We start from the raw sequence: 23,795 nt of genomic DNA, 5'->3' as shown, positions 1-23,795 counted from the left end.
CTCCCAGGTGGCCTCAAGTTTATTACCTTCCTGCTTCTCTGGGAATGCCTGCACACCTCACTAGGCCTTCTTTTGTGACTTACCAGACCTAGTTCCTTTGTTCTTTTTTAAAATTACATTTGTTTGTTTGTACATGTGCATTCATGCATTGCTACAGTTGAATAGTAGGATAATGGTGTGAGTCAGTTCGCATTTTGCATGGGGATGAGCTCCGGATGTAAACACTTGGCAGCAGGTACCGTTAGCTGTTGAGCTATCTCACTGGTTCTAAAGCTTAATTGTTTATTTCTTAAGTTTTTAAATTTTTTAATGATTTATCTATTTTTTTTACATGCATTTGTGTTTTGTCTGCATGTGTATCTGCATGCAGATTCTTGGAACTGGAATTAGACAGTGTGAGCTGCCGTGTGTGTACTAGGAATTGAACCCAGGTCCTCTGGAAGCCAGTGCTCTTAACTACTCAGCCATCTCTCCAGTTTAGAAGGATAGTGGTGAGCATTCCCTCCCTTAAAGTGGACACTTTGTCCCCTAATTCTCTTCAGCGGCTGTGCGGGCTCTACTGTATGTTTTCTTTTACCTGTATTAAAACTGTTCTAGTTTGCTATTAAAGTAGCTGAGAGGTGGCTTCAGAGATAGGAGCACTGGTGGCTCTTTAAGAGGACCTGGGCTCAACTTTCCAGCGACCCACCTGGCAGCTCATAACTCCCTCTAACTCCAGTTCCCAGGTATCTGGCAGTCTTTCATGGCCTGTAAGTATACTACTGCACACATGTAATAGACATATATGTAGACAAAATAGTCATAGTCATCAAATTTTTAAAGATTAGAAAGGAGGAATAAAACTATATCGTGGCCACCACCTCTATTCTATATCCTTTCCAGTAAAAGATCCCTGCAGTGAAGTTGGCAGAATCATCCAGAAAGAGATTGTATGACTTTGCATTCCTACCCAAAGTAAACATGTTATGAATTATGGAATATTCTCAGTTTCTTAAGTTGTTTATCAACTACCAGGTAGAAAATATTCTCTCTTGTTAATTTGTAACGAGTGATAGCTCTGCTGTGTCCATCTCACTTTGCAGCTGAAGTTGCTTTTGTTTGTTTTGATGACTGAAAGCATTGACTTAAAAGTTATGTAATTGTCTTTTATTCAGGGTCCCATCCTTTGTTTCTTAGGATAAGGGAAGTTTATAGAATTCTCCTAGTTCATTTGGTTGGCTGTGTTTTGGGAAGGAAAAGTGAAAACAGATGTTGACAGAAGATGTATGCCACGAGCCCCCTTCGTCAAGGGAGCAGTCTCTTCTGGGGGAGCCTCTCTCCAAGTAGCCATGTTGTCTGGAGCTTTCTATATAGACCATGCTGACCTCAGACTCCCAGAAATCCATCTGCTTCAGCCTCCTGAATGCTAGATTTAAGGCGTGTGCCACTGTTAGGGACATAAGAGCTGTATCCCCAGCCTAGATTTGACTCTTCTTGTACATTCTTTAATCATTCATACAATACATATTCTTTAATTTTTTTTTTTTTTCTGTTTTGACATAGGGTTTCACTGTGTAGCCCTGGCTGACTGGAACTTGCTGTATAGATCAGGCTGACCTTGAACTCACAGAGTACTGGGATTAAAGGTTTGTTCCAGCATGTTTTTGTATCCAGTGTACTCTTTGAGGTTTATTCATGTGCATATCAACAGAGATACATGGACACAGAGAATAAAGTAGATTTTAATCAGTAAAGCTCCGGAAGTCCATTCCAACTCAGTCCAGTGCAAACTGAGCAGAACTTCTTGATCAACAGAAATGACAGGCTGAGTGTTTCAAGGGAGAATGAGAAAACGGAAGTGTCCTGAGCTCAGTGGGTTAGGGTGTTAAACTCAAATCCCTAGAAGGTGAGATTTGTTCAGGTAAACTCTCCCAGGTAATGCTAACTGGGGTTCGAGAAGTTAGGCAGAGGCTAGGAGACAGACAGGGCCCTGTTCAGGTGTTGACTGGAACAAACTAACTTCTTTTAGCAGCCTCAGATTTTCTTAGACAGTTACCCTAAGGTGGGTTAGTGTGGGTCCTTAAGCTGTTAGCAGTTATGGCCTATAGCTAAGGCATAGTCAACAAGCAGGCTCGGGAGCTTGGCTGGATATTTATTTGGTCAGAAGTTGTCTAGTCCTGCATCTGTTGTCTAATTTACCTGCTCTTGGTCCTGTATGGGCCATTGTAAATAGGCTTTGGTTAGTATTCTTTTTTCTGTCTTTCATTTCTCTTGGGTTCTTTTTGTTTTGTAGTTGCCCAGTGGTAGCAGTGCAATATTCTGAAAATATCTCTTACATTCTAAGAGACTGAAACTTTTGCTAGACCTCCCAGCCAGAGTTAATAATATACTTTGAGGTCACTTAAGACTGCTAGCCTACTGTGTACTCAGACTGCTTGTTTACCCTGCCTTTAGGAGGACAATGTACAATCAACCTTACCTCCTTAGATTCCCATGAAGTCAGCTTTTACAACGTAGCTAATGCATAGCTGCAGTTTGCAGTTCTGTACTCGTCCATTCCTCCGACCGAGTAATGCACGTGAGTCATTAGCTGAGAGCAGCAGGCACAGGTTGAAAGCCTCTCCCTGGGATCTGCAGAAAGGTTGAAAGTACCCATTGATGGTTGATAAACAATGTTTGTTATCTGGTCAGGTGGGATCAATTGGAGCCAGTGACTTAACCTCTAGTAAAACTTTGTTAAAGATTTCTGTGAAGAAGATCAGAGGTGAGGAGGACACAACATCTGTCCCAACACTGGGAGTAACTTGGACCAGCAGGACCCAGGCACACAGGAACTCTGCCTGACCAGTGGCACAGGTTCCTTCTGGTCTGGGCCCTTGCCCTGAGTAGACAACACCCAGAAGAAGCCCCCAGGCACTTTAACATGCACAGGATCACAGAATCCCAGGAGTTTGGCCACACCAGGATCTCAGGGTCTCAGAGGCAGTTGGACTCCTAGGAGCTTGGACACACCTAGGATCTCAGGATCACAGGATCACAGAATCACAGGATCACAGATGCAGCTTGACTCTGAGGAGTTCTGACACAACGGGGATCACAGGAAGGACAGGCTCCAGTCAGATATAGCAAGGACAGGTAGCACTAGAAATAACCAGATGGTGGGAGGCAAGGGTAAGAACATAAGCAACAGAAACAAAGGTTACTTGGCATCATCCTCCCATCATAGCAAGTCCTGGATACACCATCACACCAAAAAAGCAAATTTGGATCTAAAATCACTTCTTATGATGCTGATAGAGGACCTTAAGAAGGTCATAAATAACTCCCTTAAAGAAATACCAGAGAACACAGGTAAATAGGTGGAAGCCCTTAAAGAGAAAACATAAAAATCCCTTAAAGAATTACAGGAAAACAGAAACAGGCGAAAGAAATGAACAAAACCATCCAGAATCTAAAAATGGAAATAAAACAATAAAGAAATCACAAAGGGAGACAACCCTGGAGTTAAAAAACCTAGGAAAGAGATCAGGAGTCATACAAGCAAGCATCACCAACAGAATAAAAGGGATAGAAGACAGAATCTCAGGTACAGAAGATACCATAGACATAACAGTCAAAGAAAACACAAACAACAAAAAGATCCTAACCCAAAACATCCAGGAAATCCAGGACACAATGAGAAGACCAAACCTAAGGATAGTAGGTATAGAAGAGAGTGACGATTCCCAACTCAAAGGGCCAGTAAATATCTTCAACAAACTTATAGAAGAAAACTTCTATAACCTGAAGAAAGAGATGCCCATGAACATATAAGAAGCCTACAGAACTCCAAATAGACTAGACCAGAAAAGAAATTCCTCCTGTCACATAATAATCAAAGCACCAAATGTACAAAACAAAAAATATTAAAAGCAGTAAGGGGAAAAGGTCAAGTAACATATAAAGGCAGAGCTATCAGAATTACACCAGACTTCTCACCAGAGACTACGAAAGCTAGAAGTTCCTGGGCAGATTCATACAGACCCTAAGAGAACACAAATGCCAGACCAGGCTACTATATACAGCAAAACTCTCAATTATCATAGATGTAGAAAACAAAATATTCCATGACAAAACCAAATTTATATAATATTTTTCTACAAATCCAGCCCAACAAAGGATAATAGGGGGCTGGCAAGATGGCTCAGTGGTTAAGAGCACTGACTGTTCTTCCAAAGGTTCTGAGTTCAAATCCCAGCAACCACATGGTGGCTCACAACCATCTGTAATGGGATCTGAGGCCCTCTTCTGGTGTGTCTGAGAACAGCTACAGTGTACACATATAATAAATAAATAAATCTTTAAAAAAAAAGGATAATAGATGGGAAATACCAACACAAGGAGGGAAACTACACCCTAGAAAAAGCACGTAAGTAATCTTACAACAAATACAAAAGAAGACAGCTACACAAACATAATTCCACCTCTAACAACAAAAATAACAGGAAGTAGCACTTTTCATTAATATTATACAGCCAAAAGAAATGTAGACAATTTGGGAGGTGACTTGTAAGAGAACAACAAAGAGTAAGACTCAATGTTTTGCTTGATATTTATAATTATTGTATCAACTTTGAAGAAGATGACCTTATAAGTTATTTTTTTCTAAGATGAATGATTTTCAAAATCATAACAGCCAATAAACCAGAATCTTACCCTCACCTAATGTCTGTTTTACCCTCCAAGCAGAACCATTGTTCATTGAAACAGTTGATGAATGACTTCATGGATAAACCTTAATACACACATCATTTCTTGAATGTAACCTGTTCCCTGTGGGCTGAGAATGATGACAGTCACTAGAGTCAAATAGCTTTGACCATAATAGGAAATCTGTATCCAAATAATTGTGCTTACAATTCATTCCTTGGCAGAGCAGAACTGTCAACTCTTAGCTACTATGGAGGTAAAATCTTCGGTGATGGGAGGGACATTGAAGTACAGCCTTATCACAATGAACTCCAATGTCTAAAAATTGTTCTTATTTTGGGTTTGTACACAGTAAGAGCTAGGATTTTAAGCTCTATTGAAAACAAAATGAACAAACAGAAATACTTTATTTTTTATGTTCATTTAATAACCTGTCCATTTTTATGATTGGTAGAAAAATATTATGTTGAATATGATAATAAAAATAAAAAAAATTCTGTCAAGGATCCTAGCCCTTCCTTGCGTGATGCTTTCTGTGCTGTTCAGTAAATATAGAACAAAGCTCATTGTGAGGGACAGACACATAGACACTGATAAACACACACACACAAAGACACAGTTATACATAGAACACACAGATACAGGGATGTATTTATACGACAGCTTTCAGACAGGCACAGATTTAGACTCATGGCACAGACAGACAGAGGGCAGAAGACAGGAGGAGCACAACGTAGGCAATTCAAACCTGAACTTGATTAAATGATTCCAAGGGGAAGTCGTCTTCATGCCACACTGATGCATTATGGGTCACTCAGAGTTCATTGCCAATTCGTTACTATCGTCAAACCCAGACATAGGTGGGCTCATCTTCAACCAGCACACTGGTCTCCCTCCTGACTTCTGTGTTTACAAGTCCCTCCAGTGATGCACCAGAACTCCAGTCTCTGTAGATCTTTGTCAAGTGTGGCATCGTGTCTGTATGTGAAATGATCTCCTTGTGGTCTTAAATTACATTTCACTGATGGCTAATGGTGGTCACACACGTTTTGGTGTGTTCATTGCCCTTTCTACGCTGTTTGTCTGCTGTGTTAAAACCTTTTGCCTGTTTTTATCGATGTTATTATTTATCTGTTGGAGGTCATTAAATGTTCTAGGTAGAATCTTTGTCATGCATACATGTTCTGTGTGCATGTATCTGCATGCACAGGGAAATAAAATGCTAGAATATCATTTGTGATAGTATAAAAGATAAACTATACGTGATAGGAATAAATCTAATGAGAGATATGAAACCTCTCCACACAGAAACCTGCTTTGCTTAACAAGATGAAAGATTTAAGTGGAGATGTACTTTCTCACATTGGAGTTAGGGTGTTGCTAAGATATCTGAGCCAAGTATGGGGTTGTGCAAACCTATAATCACAGCATGTCTGAAGTGGAGGCAGGGGAATCAAGAGTTTCAAAGGCCATTTTTTAGCTATATAGTCAGTTTAGGGCCAATCTGGGACCCTGTCTCAGAAACAGAATAAAACAAAAAGTAGATTTCTGTTCAGGTTCTAAATCCAGGCCATTTTTTTTTTCTTTTAAGGAGATAGGTTCATTCTAAAATACATAGAGAAATATAAAGGATCTGGAAAAAAAGATTCAAAGTGTTTTGAAAAGGTCAGAAGTAGAAAAGGTATGGTGCTTGGTGTTTTACACTAACTGTAGTTATAAAGCTTACTGTAAACTGTAATGAACCGTGGCATAGAGGGAGGTCAGTCCAGCAATCCAGCAGACAGGCGGGCAGCAGAGAGAGATTAGCACTGGTGCTTAGCACACTCCTTTATTCAGTTAAAACTCCAGCCACAGAATTGTGTTGCCTCCATATCAGTTACCCCAGTTTAGAAACACCCAGAAACTTGCTTCAGTGTTGATCCCATCAACTTGACAATGGAGATAGACTGTCATATCGTCGTCGTCGTCGTCGTCGTCGTCGTCGTCTCAGCATTATGGTTTGCTAAGTTGCAGACGTCGTACCAAGGGACCTTTCTGGGCGAACTCTTGCCATTGCACCCTGCTGTGAATGTTGGTACCGTTTCAGCTGTGTGTGGACTCCTTTTTAATTGCTGGGACCAGATTGCCCAGGGTAGATAACGTAAGGAGGGAAGATTTCTTTTGACTCCCGGTGTTAGGAGTATACAGTCAGTCCATTATGTCTTTGCTCCAGAAGTCTGAGCAGAACATCATGGTGTCAGGAGCCTGTGGTGGAGGAAAAATGTTCTGGCCATAGCAGACTGGGAAGCAGAGAGGGGAACACACATACTCACTTAGCTTTTCCTTTTCCTCCTTTAATTCCATCCAGGCTCCCAGCCAGAGGCCTGGCGTCTCCCTCATTTGGGGTGGGTCTCCCAAGGTGTGTAGTTTCTTGGATGCTTCAACAAGTCAGGTCAGCAGGTCCACTCAGACCTCAGTAAATGCTTAGTTGGGGCAGCCTATGTCCCGGAAGGGGCTGCTGCTTCTTTGTATTCATAAAGCAAGAAGCTCAGGCCATGGACTGTAAAAGTGAAACTGAAAGTTATGAAAGAGAGCCAATAAAATTACAATTGGGGCAGTAAGAGGCCTTGGAGACCACAAGCAGAGTTCAGTTTACACCCAGGATGGAAGCATGGTACTAAAAACAGTCTTTGCAATCAAATATATGTGTTATGTACATGTCTACACTACACACAGACGGGCGCACACACACACACACACACACACACACACACACACACACACACACACACACGAGAGCACAGTAGATCCAGCAAGCAGAGTTGGTGCTTAGCATCATGGGTGGTGTGGCTGCTGCCAATAGCATTTCAAGCGATTGGTATCTTGTGGGGCATCTTGGGTTCCTGTGGGTTAGTTCCTAACAAGTTGGACATCCTCACATGGAATTGTCATTTTCCATGTTCTCACGGCAAACTCTTCGTGTCCATCGTTGGTTATTAGGATAAAGTGGGATTGCTGGCTCATCGCGTATGCATGTATCCCTGCATTGTATTCCTGTGGCACAGCACCTCCTGGCACAGGCCTGCCTGCCACCTCCTGGCACAGGCGTGCCTGCCACCTCCTGCTTCCTCATCCTCCAAATCCAGGCTCCTCTCAGAAATAGATTTGGTGCCAATTTGAAAGGAGAAATGGCACCTTATTTGAGTTTTTCTTTTGCCTTTAAGAATTGTTGTTAAGGCTGAGGTTTTATGTTTATTAGTTAGTTTTATTTCTTTTATGAATTGTCCCCCAAATATGTGTTTTCACCCATTTTTACCTCTAGGAATTTCTTCCTAATTTTTGAGAGTTCTTTACTTTGTGAGAATGTAAGTGCTTTGTAATGGGCTTCTGGTATTTCTCCTGGTTCAATCCTTGCCCTTTAGATTTACCTGATAGTCAGGCTTAAGTGACTCTTATAGGGAAGGCAACCATTCAATTCCGGTCATGTAGGGCTTTGTGTTTTACTCCTTTGGAGTTAGATACTGTTTACCCTTTGTGTGTCTCATGGTCTCTGTCAGTAAAGGTTGCCATCACCTGTGCAGTTAGATGCAGTAGGTGTTTGCTGGCACGGCTGGGCAGCTGCCCTCCCTCCCCCACACACCTAGGGCTATGGAATGTAAACCTGAATTGCTTTTTTGAAACTGTTTTGATGCCCTCTGATTCAAGTCAGATGAAAGAAACCTCAGAGAATACAGTGGTACTTTTTGTTTGGTTTTTGTTTTTTTAATAAAAACCTGCCCCAACTCATGGGTTTTGGGCACTGGAGCCCAGTTGCATTTCTCTGTGTTGCTTAGTTAATCTAAATGGGTGGCCTGTGAATCCCAGATTCTGATGCTCATCTTCCTTCCTTCAAGCAGTCTTATTTTTCTTCCTCCCCAACCATGTGTTGAAAACCTCAGTGAGCTGGCTGCTGTGCCTGTCAAATGGAGAGGTCCTGAGTTCAGCAACTCAGCTGAGAATGATCCCCTGTGCTAAGGATTGGAAAGGACTGAATATATGCCTCTGCCACTAGATGGCACTACACGATTCCCTGAAAGCAGATCTCCACAGCGAGGACTCAACACATTCCCAGACTTCATGCGTCTTTGAGCTCTTTTTTATATTTAAAAAATGATTTGCACACTGTTCTAATTGAATTTGATAGTAGTGAGTCACATACCATTGACAGCTATACTGTTACATTTTTTGTTTGTTTTTATTTATTTATTTTGTGGTATTGGGATTGAATGTAGTGCCTTAGGTAAGAATGGTTCCACTGAGCTGTTCTGTTCTGTTTTGTTTTTTTGCATTCTGGTACAGGATTTCACTACATAGCGCTGGCTCACTTTATAGATCAGGTTGGCCTTGAGCTCTCAGAGATCCTCTGCCTCTCACATGCTGGCATTAAAGGTATGTAGCCCTGACTGGGTCTACCTCTGAGCTTTAGGCACTGTTTAAAGACCAAGGAAATTGACTGATCAAGTTATAAGTGCGCTGTTTGCTTTGGACTATAGTGACAGATGTAGCAGGGCCTGGCAAATCAGTGAGTATTTTACATGCTGCATTAACTATCTCAGTTATGTGCTTCCTCATGGTATCCACACATATGCAAGCATCCTCATGGTATCCACACACATGCAAACATCCTCATGGTATCCACACACATGCAGACATCCTCATGGTATCCACACACATGCAAACATCCTTATGGTACCCACACACATGCAAACATCCTCATGGTACCCAGACACATGCAAACATCCTCCTGGTATCCACACACATGCAAACATCCTCATGGTACCCACACACATGTAAACATCCTCATGGTACCCACACATATGCAAACATCCTCATGGTATCCACACACATGCAAATATCCTCATGGTTTCCACACATATGCAAACATTCTCATGGTACCCATACACATGCAAACATCCTCATGGTATCCACACATATGCAAACATCCTCGTGGTACCCACACACATGCAAACATCCTCATGGTATCCACACACATGCAAATATCCTCATGGTACCCACACACATGCAAACATCCTCATGGTATCCACACATATGCAAGCATCCTCGTGGCATCCACACATATGCAAACATCCTCATGGTATCCACACATATGCAAACATCCTCATGGTATCCACACATATGCAACATCTTCATGGTATCCACACATATGCAAACATCAGTGAGACACAAGCTTGTACAGAAAATGGTACCCGCAATGGTGAGCAGAGCCAACCTTGTTACTTTGTGTGGTAGTACACACCTAACCTTAGCCCTTGGAAGGGTGGGGCAGGACAAATTCAGGAGCAAGATCCTGTCTCAAAACCAAAAACAAATAAGAAAAATTTGGTAGATACAAAGAAAAGATGTAGCATCTGCTTCTAGGAGCTTAAATTGTAGCTTGGAGATGTACTGCATGCACCCTTACATCTTGACTTGGTTATTAAGGAACATGGGGTGTGAAGTGTGAAGACTCGGGGTAGCAGGTAGGAAACTCTGTTACAGTTGATAAAATCTCGCTGTGAGTGGCTAGAGTGTTTCCATAGTGAACAGGTGCTCATAGGTCCTGTGAGGGGTGAGCTGAGGTTGGTTTGCTTAGGGTCCTGGGGAGCAAATGCGCAGTGTGGAGAGGAGACGAGACGTGATCGAGACATGATGGAAGTGGGAGGCTTGCAGGGCCGTGTCACGTGAGTGTGGACGTGTTAGATGGCTCTTGTTAAAGGGCTGTTAGGCAGTCCAGGTGCATATATTGGCCTTTAGAAGTTGTTGATTTTCCTCTAGATCCTCTGTCTGGTTCTTGGGAACTTGACAGTAGTTCCTTGGAATGAAAAACCCATGCTCACTGCCTACCTTTTCAACTTTTCCAGGTTTGCGGTGAGCATCGGCTACTGGCATGACCCGTACATCGAGCACCTTGTACGACAGTCTAAAGAGAGGAAGGCCCCCGAAATTAACAGAGGTAAGTGGCTACCTGCCTCCCCGCCATCTCAACCCCGTAGGCCCTGAAGGTTTGTAGATTTATTCTTAGAGAGCCTTCCAGGATATGCTCTTTATAAAGGACAGGAAAGGGCCTAGTTCCAGCTTCCTCACCGACATGGCACTCTATAAAACTTTTAATCTCAATTCGATCATAAAAATGATGTTACTGGAATTTTGTTGTCTAATTCTCCCATTTATAAGAACCTATTAATGGCTGCAGATATGGCTCGGTCATAGAGCACCTGCTTAGCATGTACAAGTTCAGGGGTTCAGTCCCTAGCACTGAAACGTGCGTGAACACATGTGCAGATGCACACAACTTCTTTATAAGCCAAGTATGGTGGGGCATGCCTCTATTTCCAGCACTCTGAAGGTTCAAGCAGGAAGATTGTGATTTTAAATCCATCTGGGCTGCACAATAAAACCTTGTCTCAAAAGAACCAACACACCAAACAGAACAAAAATATCATGCATCTTTTGCTATGCACTATCTGCCTGTATGAGAGTAACCTTTTGTGATTTCTTACAGTGTTTAGTAACAACAGCTGTTAGGCTTTTAAGTAATTTTGTCAACACAGAAACAGGGCTTACTTTTTGCCACAGTGAAATCCAACCATGTTATCTTAATTCATCTGTGGGTAATATAGTGGGACCTGAGCTCTAAAGGTAGATCTTCGCAGATAGTCTTTGTGAGCAGTGCAGAGACTTGAATACCAAGCATCCTGAGGTAAGGCCATGCTGCTTACTTGGCAGCCTTCCCTGTAGTCTTGATGCAGATTTCCTAATGAGTGTTGCTGAACCAGGAACCCTTGTGGCACCTGATTCTCTGATGACTTTGAGGGATTATGTGTGTTGTCCCTGAGTGAGTGACTGACAGCTTATTTCTCTGAAACTCTCTCCAAGGATATTTTGCTCGAGTTCATGGTGTTAGTCAGCTTATTAAAGCTTTTCTCCGGAAGACAGAATGCCATTGTCAAATTCTCAACCTTGGGGCTGGGATGGATACCACCTTCTGGAAATTAAAGGTAATTAAAGGTTCTCCTACTACAGTTGTTCCAGCTTAATTTTTTGATGATGATTACCTCGTTGAAAAAATTTTAAATATATTTAAAGAGTGGACTGTCTCAGCTGGTAAAGCACAGAGACCTGAGTTCTTCCCCTAGGATCCATAGGAAAAAACTGGACATAGTAGCTTGCTCTTGTAATCCCAGTGCTGGTGAGCTGGGGGGCAGAGACAGGTGGGTCCCTGGAAGTTCTTGAGCCAGCTAGCCTATAATACTCAGGGGCTTTCCAAGACAATGGAGTGTCCTATTTCAAACAAAAAGTAGATCATACCTGAGAGGAATGAGCCTTGAGGTGGTCCTCTGACTTCATATATATGTGCATACTAACAGGGATCATACACACACACTGTGCATATACACATGCATATAAGTAAAAAAAAAAACATTAAAAGAAATTCAGTGGCAGACTTTGTCATCCAGTCCCACCTGCCTAGATGCCTCCCCCAATAACCTCTGCAGTGACGTTCAACCTTTGTGTTGTCTTACCAGGGCCCAGGAAATTAGATTGTTTTTCAAATTACATTATACTAAAAGTTATACTAAAAATTCACTTATTTTCTTCTATATGTGTTGATATACATTGGGAAGGAAAAATTCTACTAGAATCACTGAGGACAAATCTATGAATTTTTTAATTTCAATAGTAACTAAGATCAGTTGACCATGTAATGTCATTCTGGTCATGTCTGTCAGTCCGAGATGTGTGAGATGGAAGGGGTGTGACATAAAGCCTGTTGTAGTTGTTCTGGTTGCGTCTGTGGCTACCCTATGAGGGACAGAGAGGCAGGTCTGGTCGTGTTCATAAGGGGAAATAGGATTCTGCTGGTGTTCTGCCTTTACTCCGTGGCTTGGTGTTTACCGTTCCATATCTTCTATGTTGCATGTTCTCTTTGTAGGTTTGTGCAGACTTCTTGACTTCTCTGTGAGGTCAGCCATGTGCAATAATGGGTATGTGCATTTCCCCAGATTGTTTGTAAGTGTAGAAAAAGATAGATAAGAACGTATGTACACAATTCGACCTGCTTAGATCTTTGTCCCTAATCAGGTCACCCGATAAAGACTTTGGTCATCAAAGCTCCCAGCTTTTGTTTTACGTGAGGAGCCTGTGATCTTGGTGTTCTTGTTTGCTTCACATTCTCTAAGATAAGATGACTAGCATTTGTAAGGACTTTTATGTGACAGACATTAGCATGAGTCTGTGAGGGTTTCACAGATGGAGCAAGAGGGGCTGGGACAAGTGTCTTCTGGGATCTGACAACCAATGGCTTTAGAGTTTGGACACACATGCAGTGAACTCAAGCCTTTGTCTACTCACGGTACTGAGGAAGTTCAGGGGGTCCCCTTTTGACAGACATTTTTTGGGTAGGCCTGTTTTGTCTTTGTGGCAGAGTGCTCATGGTTTGTATGAAGGATCTGAGTAGAGTCTGTGGAAGGGTGTTGCTGTTGAGAGATCCTTCCACTGGGCCCAAGGTCCCGTTATCACATGGGTTGCTTTCTTTCCCTTCATGTAGATAACTTGATAATTATTAAATCTGGGGTTCTTATATATGAACAAAGTTTACCTCTTCTAAGAAGAAAGATTTCCTGTTAAGTTGTAAGGAGAACAGCAGAAAGTTTGGAAGTCTCTTGTGAAAATTTCTTAGTTTTACTGATAATCATGCTGTTCTGAAACACTTTTTTCTAAAGTTTTTTTTTTCCAGTTTTTTTTTTAGTAGATATTTTCTGTATTTGTTTTTTGTTTTTTTTTTTCAATAATTTTTTTGTTTTGTTTTGTTTTTTGAGACAGGGTTTCTCTGTGTAGCCCTGGCTGTCCTAGAACTCACTCTGTAGACCAGGCTGATCTTGAACTCAGAAATCCGCCTGCCTCTGCCTCCCAAGTGCTGGGATTAAAGGCGTGCGCCACCACGCCTGGATGTTTTTTTTTTTTTTTTTTTTTTTGCATCAGGGTGTTTTGCTTTAATGTATGTTTTATGTACTGAGTGAATGCCTGGTGTACTCAGAAGCAGAACCCCTAGAACTGGAGTTACAGATGGTTGTGAGCTGCTTTGTGGGTCATAGGAATTAAATCCATGGTCCTCTGGAAGATCAGCTAGTGCTCTTAACCTCTGAGCTGTCTCTCCAGCTCCATGTCTGCTCTTTTAGAGCAGGAGTTGCCAGATATAAACTATAGGGTAAATCTGGCCCACATGTTTTTGTCAATAAAGTTTTGTTGGAACACAGTCACACTGATTTGTTATATATTGTCTGTCTTCAGCAGCTATATGAATAGGACATCAACAGAGTTAACTAGTCATAACAGAGACCATATGCCCTGTAAAGGTTAAACTGTTTTCTGGTTCTTTGTAAAACAAACAAACAAACAAACAATCCATGAATCTATACTTTAGAGATGTATGCCTTTGCATAGAAGCATAGGGAGTCCTCATGTTCTTACTGTGTCACGTGCCTTCCTGCTAGAAAGGCTGTATCTGCAGAACTGAAGCTATTACTATGGACTTTCTGCTCCTTCTGTGTGATCTCAGGGGAGCAAGGCCCTTTGTATAGCTGCGGTTCCCTGGAGATAAGAAAGCTAGGACTGTCACAGAATGTACCTCAGCTTTTTGATGTCTCTTGAGTTCTATAGAAGGAAGCAGCATTGCCTTTGGCAGTGTGGGAAATGGTTAGCCATGGTGGCTTCCCTCTGCATTCCAGGCTGCCCTTGTGTGAGCCTGACAGAGATTCGGGGCCTGTGAACCAGCTCATTAGCTGGGAGCGCTGTAGGCCTGCAGTGCTGATGGTCCAGAGAGTCAGGGCATCAGTGAGGAAAGCAGGACAGGCTACAGTTGTTTTCCTCTCAACTGGGAAGGAAGCTGAGCAGCTCAGGAGAGGAAGTGCCTGGGCTAGCACTTGACAGAAGACACCTTCCTGTGGAATAGAGGACAGACAGCTGACCGTATGTGTTTGCTTCCATTGTTGCTGTCTGTTGGAGTTGTGGATGGCCTGTAACTTATGTATCCTTGAGTAAAGTGCTCTTGCTTTGCTTTTGTGGTGCTAAGGATGGAACCCAGGGCTTCTTGCATGTTTGACAAGTGCTCTACTACTGAGCTGCACCTCTGGCTCCAGGAACAGTTCTTACAGCCCGAGCAGGTTTTACACCGTGAATAGTCTTAATAAGATTTCTTATTGAAATGTTTCCATATCCCCTGAATATATATCCTTCATTTTTGTGTGTCTTTGGGCTGCTTCTCCACAGCTCAGCTTTGCAGAGCACAAACCATTAAGTGTGGACAGCTGAGGTTTCTGAGCCAAGGGTATCAGAATACTGTCCTTCCTTCCTGCCTCCCTTGTAAAGGAAGCCCAGGCTATGCCTTGGAATGCAGCAGAGGAGCTATCTCCATGTTGGTAGACTTGAAGGATTACTTTCTGTGAGCATGCGGCTGTGGTGGCTCTGTCCCCATGAGGTTGTCTTTGCTGTGTTTGGTCCCTCAGACAAGTTTATACCTCCACACACGGTCGTTATCTCTTACAACTGTCTTCATGATTGGTTCTCATGTTTGTAGTTGCTCAAGGCAGAAAGTAGGAATCCCCTGTCCCGGATTCTCCTTTCCCTTTCTGCATCTGGCACCCGAGAAGCCATCACCAGATTCAGGATGTCTGGTCTCTTGCCCTTCCTTTTAGGTGTGCACAGGCCTGTGTTTTTGGGATGTAAGTGCAGGTAGCAGGGGATGGCACAGACACTGAGGAGAAAGGCTGGCTGCACCTGCTCCCGCTGGCTCAGTGTGAAGAGCTGAGGAGGTAGTGTAGTGCAGAAAGAGCGGGACGCCGTGGGGAGAGGGGACAGTGGAAGAGGATCTGAGAACAGCAGGGTTGAGTGAGTCAGTGACTGGAGCACCATTTGGATGGAGAAAGGCGAGGACGAATAGTAGTGGGTGGGTGGATAGGGTCTAGCCACTCTCCATGCTAGGAAACACAGAAGAAAGGAATGGAGCTGTGTGGTGTGCACACATGTCTTATGTTTCTCTGTGCATTTTCACACTTGTTACTGTAGTCCATAGTGAGAAATTAATGGTAAATCCTACATATTTCTGCCTGTGTTTATAAATAATAAAGGCACAGACATAGAATTTGCTACAGTCAGGCCCTTCTCAGAGTGCCCTTCATGGATTAACTCATTTCAACCACATGAGAGTTAACAGTGTCCTTAAATTTTTTTGAATATATTTGAATAGGTGCTTTGCCTATATGTGTGTCTGTGCACCATGTATATGCCTGGATAAGAAGACAGCATCTGATCCCTGGAACTGGAGTTATAGATGTGTGTAAACTACTTTGTGTGTGTGTGTGTGTGTGTGTGTGTTGGGAATCGAACTTGGGTCCTCTGGAAGAACAATCAATACTTTTAACCGCTCAGCCACCTCTCTAGTTCTCCATCACATCTTAAGAGATAACCTCTTGGCCCACTCAGATAAATGGTGGAGCTGGGACTCAAGCTCCACTCTTCACCAGACTTTCTTATAACAGCAAGAAAATGATCCTAACCCTGTGCACTGTATATGCTGTTGTTTTGACAACTCACAACTCCTCTCCACTATCCCACTTCAAGATCTATAAACCTTACCTGGACAAATACGAAACCTTTTAGTTTAGTTTTTCCTAAATCTATTCTTTCTTTAATATATGTGTTTTGTGTGTGTGTGTGTGTGTGTGTATGTATCAGAGTGGTAGTGGTGCATACATGCGTGCATATATATGTATATGCATATGTATGTGTATGTGTATATGTCTATGTATATGTATATACATGTGTATAAAAACACATATGGAGGCCAGAGAGCAAGCATGGCTGTCACCCTTAGGAACATTATCCACCTCCTTTGAGAGGGGGTTTCTCATTGGCTTAGGGCTCAGCAAACAGGCTAGACTGCCTGGAGCCCCAGTGGTCCTCTGTCTGTCTCCTTGGCCCTGGGATTACAAACTCACACCACCAAACAACTCCATGATTTTTAGGCTTAAATTCAGATTCTCACACTCACAGGGCAGGCATGCCACTAACTGAGCTGTTCCCAGCGTCTGTATTCATTCTTGCTCCTCTTAGATACATTCTTATTGAGGCCATAGGAATTTGAAAAATGCTTTTGGGGGCTGAAGAGTTGGCTTATCAATTAAGAGCACTTGTTCTTGCAGAGGACACAATTCAAGTCTCAGCACCCGCATAGCAGTTTACCATCTTTAATTCCACAGGATTTAATGACTTTTGAGGTCAGCAGGTACAGACATGTTATGCAGACATACATACAGGCTCATCAAACATTCGTACACACAAATAAAAATAAATAAAACATTTCGGGCCATATGAGTCTCCTGACCTAAAATCCCTATTAAGCACTAAGCACTATCCCACTAAGCAGTTAGGTAAGTGCTTAGTGCTTGCTGCATCTCGTGTGTGAGCTAAGGAGTGATTCTGTGTGGTTTTTCTTCAGGATGAAGGTCTTCTCCCAAACAAGTATTTTGAAGTCGACTTTCCAATGATAGTCACAAGAAAGCTGCACACCATCAAGTAAGTGGAATTGTTGGGGGGCAGGATGCCGGTTGGAGACTCAGCTCTTGGTGTGTCAGAAGAGAGTGCTAGCTTTCTGTTTCCTTTCTTGCTCTGGGCCCATGAGTGCAGTCCACAGTCAGTGCATCTTCTGCACAACCCTCCTTGTTCAGTTATCTAACTTCTCTGAACACTAAAAATCAACCTATGCAGAGCATAGTTGAATACTCTGAAAATTCTTCGTGATTACTGCTTTATCATGGGGCCCTGAATTAGCATAGTAATTTTGTTTTGCTTTGAGTATGTGAAGTGCTGGGAGGGCTCTTCTCAGGGCTTACAGGGCTGAGGACATCAGTGTCATTTTCTCTGCCTCTTGCTGTCTCATGATTTCTTGGGTGGCCCAGTCCTCATAGTAGACTCGGGGCTTAGTACTCAGTCCTCTTCTGGAGTTGAGAATCTTCTGCTTAGACAAGTTGACTTGCTCAGGGTCACCTGGTTAGAACTAAGACCTAAACCCCAACTTTGAAAGCCCTCTGTCAGGACTTAATAGTTTTGTTATTAAGAAGATATTTAAATAAAACCCTAACTATTATGTTTTAAAATTCCATAGACATTAAAACTTTCAGTTTATTCTTTAGAGTTACTGCATCCTCATACATTGAGAGTGTTTTTCAACCTTTTCTGTGGTCTACTATGAGTTTTCCAGTTTTTTTAAATATTAAATACATTTTATATTAAGTAGGCTTTTCAGATGACGAACGGGTACTGGGCACCGTGTAGTTCTGTTGAGCTCATTAGCACCCTGGCTGAAGTGCGAGTGAATGGCCCTGGGCGAAGCTCACACTCAAGGTGGTTTCCTGGGAAGAAAACAGGTTCTACCTGAGTGTAGCACTCGGGTCTCTAGTTTCTGATTATTTTCATTTGCTGAGTTGACGTTAAGAGTCAGTTCTTTGTACCTGTATGACAAAGAACAGCCAGCATCATAAGATACAATTTTATTTGAGAGCAAGCAAGAAATTGGAGGTAGCTGGAAAATCCTGGAATACTTAGAAACTTTGTGTTAGACTTTTAGTTATTTTTAAATTGAATTACTTTAGGATCAGTGTGTGATTTTAATGGCAAATGCAGTGCTGCCCTAACCTGACGCCTATGGATAGAACTGCTACTGTGCATGTAGGGCCAATTGTAGGTGGAGTGAAAGATTTCTGATGTGGGCCTTGTTCTGACATTAGCAGTACACCAAACTCCCCTCATCCAGAAGTCTGAAGCAAAAATGCTCCAGAATCAGAAATGTTTTCAGCATCATGTCCAGTTAGGAAGTGTAATGGTAAAGTCTATGCAAATCTTACAGACTCTCACAAACATCCTGAATCTGTAAACACAGTTTGTGACAGATGGCTGCATTTTGGTAATAAATTCACTGGTATATTTATTGACTCTCTTTTCTCCTCTTTTCCATCTTCCTATAGAAGCAAGCCGCTTCTATTCAGACCCATCATGGAGTTACACCCAGAGGACACTCTTCAAATGGGCAAGTATAGCCTATGAGTGGGGCGGTCAGGATCATAACACGCTTAGTTGTTTGAGGCAGGGTCCATTCTCAATATAATGTTCTCTGTAAATGCAGTCCATTCATTTATACTAACCTGCTGTCACCTAGGAACTTGTACATGCTTGTCAAGCTCTTTACCACTTAGCCATATTTCCAAACCCCTATGCAATGATAACTGTTTATGACACATTTTCTCAGTGCTGAACCTTACAGATTGTAGTGGGTATTTTGTTTGTCTGTCTGTAGATCTTTATCAACATTTTCCATTGTGTTCACTTGTGGTTGACAGAGGTCAAGGTTTTAAGTCATACAGGTGAAAGAACATATTCAGAGAGTGGCTTTCTCTGATAACCAGCACAGTAGTCCTCAGGCACCCCAACAGACCTCCTTTTGTGCACAACTACAGTGCTGTAACTATGTTTTCTGTGAGCAGAGTATACTAAAGTTTCAACAGAAGTATGTATGGCTGCCAGCCTTTGTTTCCCGTGTAGATCAGTTGGGCCTGTTGTGGCTGTTCACTTCTCTGTAACAGTCATCCATGCACTTGGTTAGTTGGTGTCACATTAGGATGTCATGGCCACCCTTGCGCTTTGCATCCCTTTGATCAACAATGTGGAAATGTATGACATAGAACCATTTCCCATTGTACATACTCCCCATATGGCGTTAACCTGCTTGGCTGGGTCCAGTTTTCATCTTTGCTGTTGGAGAATGAGCCCCATGATAACAGGGGCTTATTGCTGGCTGGTTTTTGTTTTTTCTTCAGGATCCTGATAGGTAGCTTGGGCTAGCCTGGAACTTAGGTTTCTTTTGCCTATCCTCCTCAGTGCTGGGGTCACAGGCAATGCCATCATGCCCAGCTCACACCACATCTTGGTTATCCTTGTATTCTGAGAATTGGCTCAGTGCTCTGTACATAGTGCCAACAAATTATCAGATGAGTGGGCAGATGGGTAAATTAATCTTGCATGTGGTCAAGAAATCCACCTGAGACAGAGTCCCCTTTATCTTAAAATAAAAAACAAAACTCAAGTGTTCTTGGGAATTTTCTTATCTAAAAAGAACATTTTGTAATCTTTAAAAATAATAAATTAGCCTTTAATTGAAGGAATAATGGGTTGGATTGGCTGAGTTCAGATCAGTGCCTTTTGAGATGCTTACTTGAAAAATACCAGTACTATTGAGTCACTCTGCACACATGTATGTGAGTGTTATTTATAGACAGACTCATGCCTTTCCCTGAACTGTAGCTTTAGAAGGCAGATGACCACAGCCTTTATCAGTTACCCTTTGCTCTGTAACAAACCATGTGGCTCAAAGCATATGCCATCTGTTTAGCTCACAGTGTAACGTGTCTCTTTAGTTGAGTTCATTTGGGTAGAATGTCTCAGCTGGGCTCTGGTCTTTGCCAAAGGCCTCCTGTGCGTCCCCAGGCATTGTGCTAGGTCAGGCTGACCCTATCTGTTTAAAATTACAGTGCCTTGAAGGTCTCAGTAATCCCCAGTACTCTATGCCAAAAGACATCTCCCACACTTCAGTTTACTAATTAGTTGGGTTCAAATTTCTTAAGTATATATGTAACAATTTTTTAGTAAGTTGAAGGCAATGGACAAGTTGGACAAGCAGTATTTAGTCATTTAGACATTTAGACATGCTATTCAGCCAAGGTTGCCTTAAAGTTTGAGTTCTTCTACCTCAGCTTCCCAAGTACTAGGAGTCCAGATGTACACCACTGCTTTATGTGTGACTATTTCAATCTTTAACTGCTATTACTAATGAGATCTGTGTATCTGTTGGATGCTTAACAACTTCACCTTGGAATTAGGTTGGGTACCACCTATGTCTACATCAACATTCATGGTTTGCTTTTATCCACAGCATATGAGAGCTTAACTTCCTAAGGGGGTGGTAACATTGGAGGAATTCAAAGCGATGTATTGTTGAAACTGTGTTTTGCTTATGTTTGTCTGATGTTAAGTATCCATTTCCTGTAGAAATTCAAAACATTCTGCTTCATCCCTGTGAATTTGCTATGCCACCCAGGATACCTCAGCGCACATTTGGGAACCTTAAGGTCATCAGTTTAACATCTCCAATACTAAATATAATCATTTGAGATCAGTATTGTCTACATTTTATAGTTAAAAGAAATGTAGTCATGTGGTTATGTTACTTGCCCAGAGCTACAGGGCTGACAGTGGCTAAGTTGAAATGTGACCATTTGGTTTAAAAAAGGTTTTACTTTTGGGTTTTAATTTGTGATCTGCATGGATCACAATGTGCTGTAATTTCTCAATCACAGAATATTTAGGACCACTTAAAGATTATTTGTTTTGTTTAGGTGGGTCTTGCCACATTGTGCAGGTTGGTGTCAAATTCCAGGGTTCAAGCAATCCTTTTGCCTCAGCCTTCTGAGTAGCTGGGACTGTGTTTTATTTAAGGACTTTTAACAATTTACTACTTAGGAGTAGAAGATCTTGGGCTCTTGTGCCTCTCTTTATGTAAGAGTTTCTTCGTGTTCATTATTGATTGATGTTTAGGGTCTGATTCTGCTCATCATGGCATACTTCCACGCACATCCTTCAGTCATGACAAGCAAATACGTTTTTGGGTACTGCTCCAAGCTCTCTAGTGGTGGTGAAGTTGCTCTGGTTGAGAACCACTGCTTATACTGAAGAATGGCTAAGCGTATGCAGTGAGATTTTCATAATTATTTCTCATTTGGCTGTGTATAAGCCAGTTCTTAGTTGTTACTTTGTATTAGTTGTATTTCAAAGTTTCTCCTTTGTTAGTTCTCTTAACCACAAGTCCTCTAAAGGAGCGCTGGTTACAAAACTGACTGTAGTAACACACAAGTGTCATGTATAATTTTTTTCCCCAACAACAAAACCTTATGAAGCTCAGGTTGGCCCAAACTTACTACGTAACTGAGGCTGTCCTTCCGTACTCAGGCCTCTTGCCTCTACCTCCAAGTGCTAGGATTTCAGGATTGCACCCCACTACCCAATAGACAGGTTTTAAATCAATGTTAATTGGCTTTGCAAACCTGGGTATGTTCATTATTTCAGAAAGCCTTCAATAACAATGCACAAAATACTATAAACCGTCCTGCACCTTCCCTTACCAGAAAACCTAGAAGGAGAGGAGGGACGAGTCTCTGTGGTTATGGGAAGTCCTTCTGTCACCTTGGATACAGTGCTTTCTGCTCAATCTGAGGGCTCTGGCCAGTGCTGTATTTCATAAAAGTGTCTGTTTTCTGAGGATAATAAAACTTCCTTGGAACTTACTCTGAGCCCTTGTCCCTCATAGGTCCACTGTGTTCCCTGTGGTAGTAAAGAGGCTTTCTCTGAGGACAATGGACCTTGTATATCTAAACAACTCCAACAACTTTGCCTTAGGGACAACTGTATGTGGGGATAGTGTTTGCTGTTCTAGTCCTCAGATTCTGTCTCATCAAAGGCTCAAGGTGTCCAGGGCTTTCTGCCTGTTGTGTGGAATGCCTCCTTGTTACAGGCTGGGCTTGAGAGCCTCAGATCACTGTGTGCATTCACATCTACTGTCCTTGTGTACTGTTTGCTGATTGATACTGGTTCTAGTCAGATAAGTCTCTCCCAAACCACTTGGTTGTCCCTTTCCACCATTATATTATATTAATTATATTATATTATATTATATTATATTATATTATTTCCATTAGAGAACTGTATGCCTCAAGATTCTGTTGTGTGCCTTTCAAGTTTTTGTCAGAAATGGAAAAACTCATTAAAGATTTGCCTACTATCATCAATGTATTGTTTTTCAAAAGGCACACGGGCACATGGGAATAGTTTGTTTTTGTTATAGGTCAGACAAGCACTTTTGTATTCTTTATATTATTTTCTTGATATAGCGTTGTGGTGCCATGGGGGTTGACTCTGGGTTCCCTGTTTGTCCTTTATTGCTTTCCTGACATCTAAGGGCTCCCAGAAGGTGGTTTGTTTTTTTTTTTCAGTGTATTTGCATCAGCTAAATGGGCCAATGAAGATGATAAGGGGACCTACTTCCATGCTGTAGTGCTTCTTTTCTTTAGTCCTAGGGATTGAATACAGGGTTTTATACATGCTAGGCAGGCACTGTGCACTTTCTGCACCTGCTGGTAGGGGGTCTCAGAGCCAGAACTTGAATCAGTACCAGTAGTTCAGGATGACTGGTGCTTGTCACCGTCTTACATTTTCTGTACCACTGAGGAAATAGTAACTAAGTCCTGTGGTAGAAAGCTAATTGGTCCAGGCACGGTAGCAGACAACCTGTCTTCCCAGCACTCAAGCAGTAGGAGAATTACTGGAAGTGCAAGGCCAGTCTGCATCATTAAACAGCAAGGCCCTGTTCAAACCAACCAACCAACAAAACCCAGTCAGTGGATAATTGAAAGAGTTTGTAAGGGCACACTGAGGCATCATGACTACACTGATGGCCACCAAAGGCCAGTATCATTGTGTTAGAATCCATGGTTCCGTGAGTGTAGTTTCCAGACTGAGAACATTAGAGCCCCTGGGAATGTGCTAGAGATGCAGGAGTCTACGGTGGCAAGGTCTACACAGTCGCAACTCTGGGTCTTGAAGCTTGAGAACCACTGCAGACACCACTACATCTTACCTCTGGCACCCCTGAAAATTCATGATCTTACTCATTTTGAAAATGTATTTATTGCTATATAAACTTTTAACACATAACACATTATAAATGGTGTAGTGTTTGGAGAACCACTCACCAATAGGTATCAGTGATTAAATAGGCTTAGTCTTTGACTTTGTAATTCCACTCACAATCCTCTGCCTTGAAGAAATGACTGACAGGTATTTCATCAGTGTGTATACCAGGATGTTCATTGCAGTGTCTCAGATGGAGAAAATTTGTCAATATTGTATGTCCAATAGTAAGGGACTGGCAAAATACAAGGTGGTTTTGATTGGTGATCTCATATGTTCAGCAGTGAAAGATTATGTTTTCCTTTTAGTGGCATGCT

The 23,795-nt window shown here is 42.1% G+C and overlaps 1 protein-coding gene across 2 annotated transcripts in view; it reads left to right on the top strand.

Moving 5' to 3' along the window:
• Positions 1 to 23,795, top strand: part of Lcmt1 (leucine carboxyl methyltransferase 1) — a 54,001-nt gene that overhangs the window by 8,452 nt on the left and 21,754 nt on the right. For both annotated transcript variants that reach the window (XM_052199753.1, XM_052199745.1), the window contains exons 2-5: positions 10,548 to 10,639; positions 11,563 to 11,684; positions 17,183 to 17,259; positions 18,708 to 18,769. In XM_052199753.1, the coding sequence (XP_052055713.1) occupies positions 10,548 to 10,639; positions 11,563 to 11,684; positions 17,183 to 17,259; positions 18,708 to 18,769 (353 nt within the window). The remainder of the gene's footprint in view (positions 1 to 10,547; positions 10,640 to 11,562; positions 11,685 to 17,182; positions 17,260 to 18,707; positions 18,770 to 23,795) is intronic.

This window comes from Apodemus sylvaticus, chromosome 1 (genome assembly GCF_947179515.1).
Source record: "Apodemus sylvaticus chromosome 1, mApoSyl1.1, whole genome shotgun sequence".
NCBI classification, from domain to species: domain Eukaryota; kingdom Metazoa; phylum Chordata; class Mammalia; order Rodentia; family Muridae; genus Apodemus; species Apodemus sylvaticus.
The sequence above is the reverse complement of the archived record's forward strand: the minus strand, read 5'-3'. Positions and strand labels throughout refer to the sequence as shown.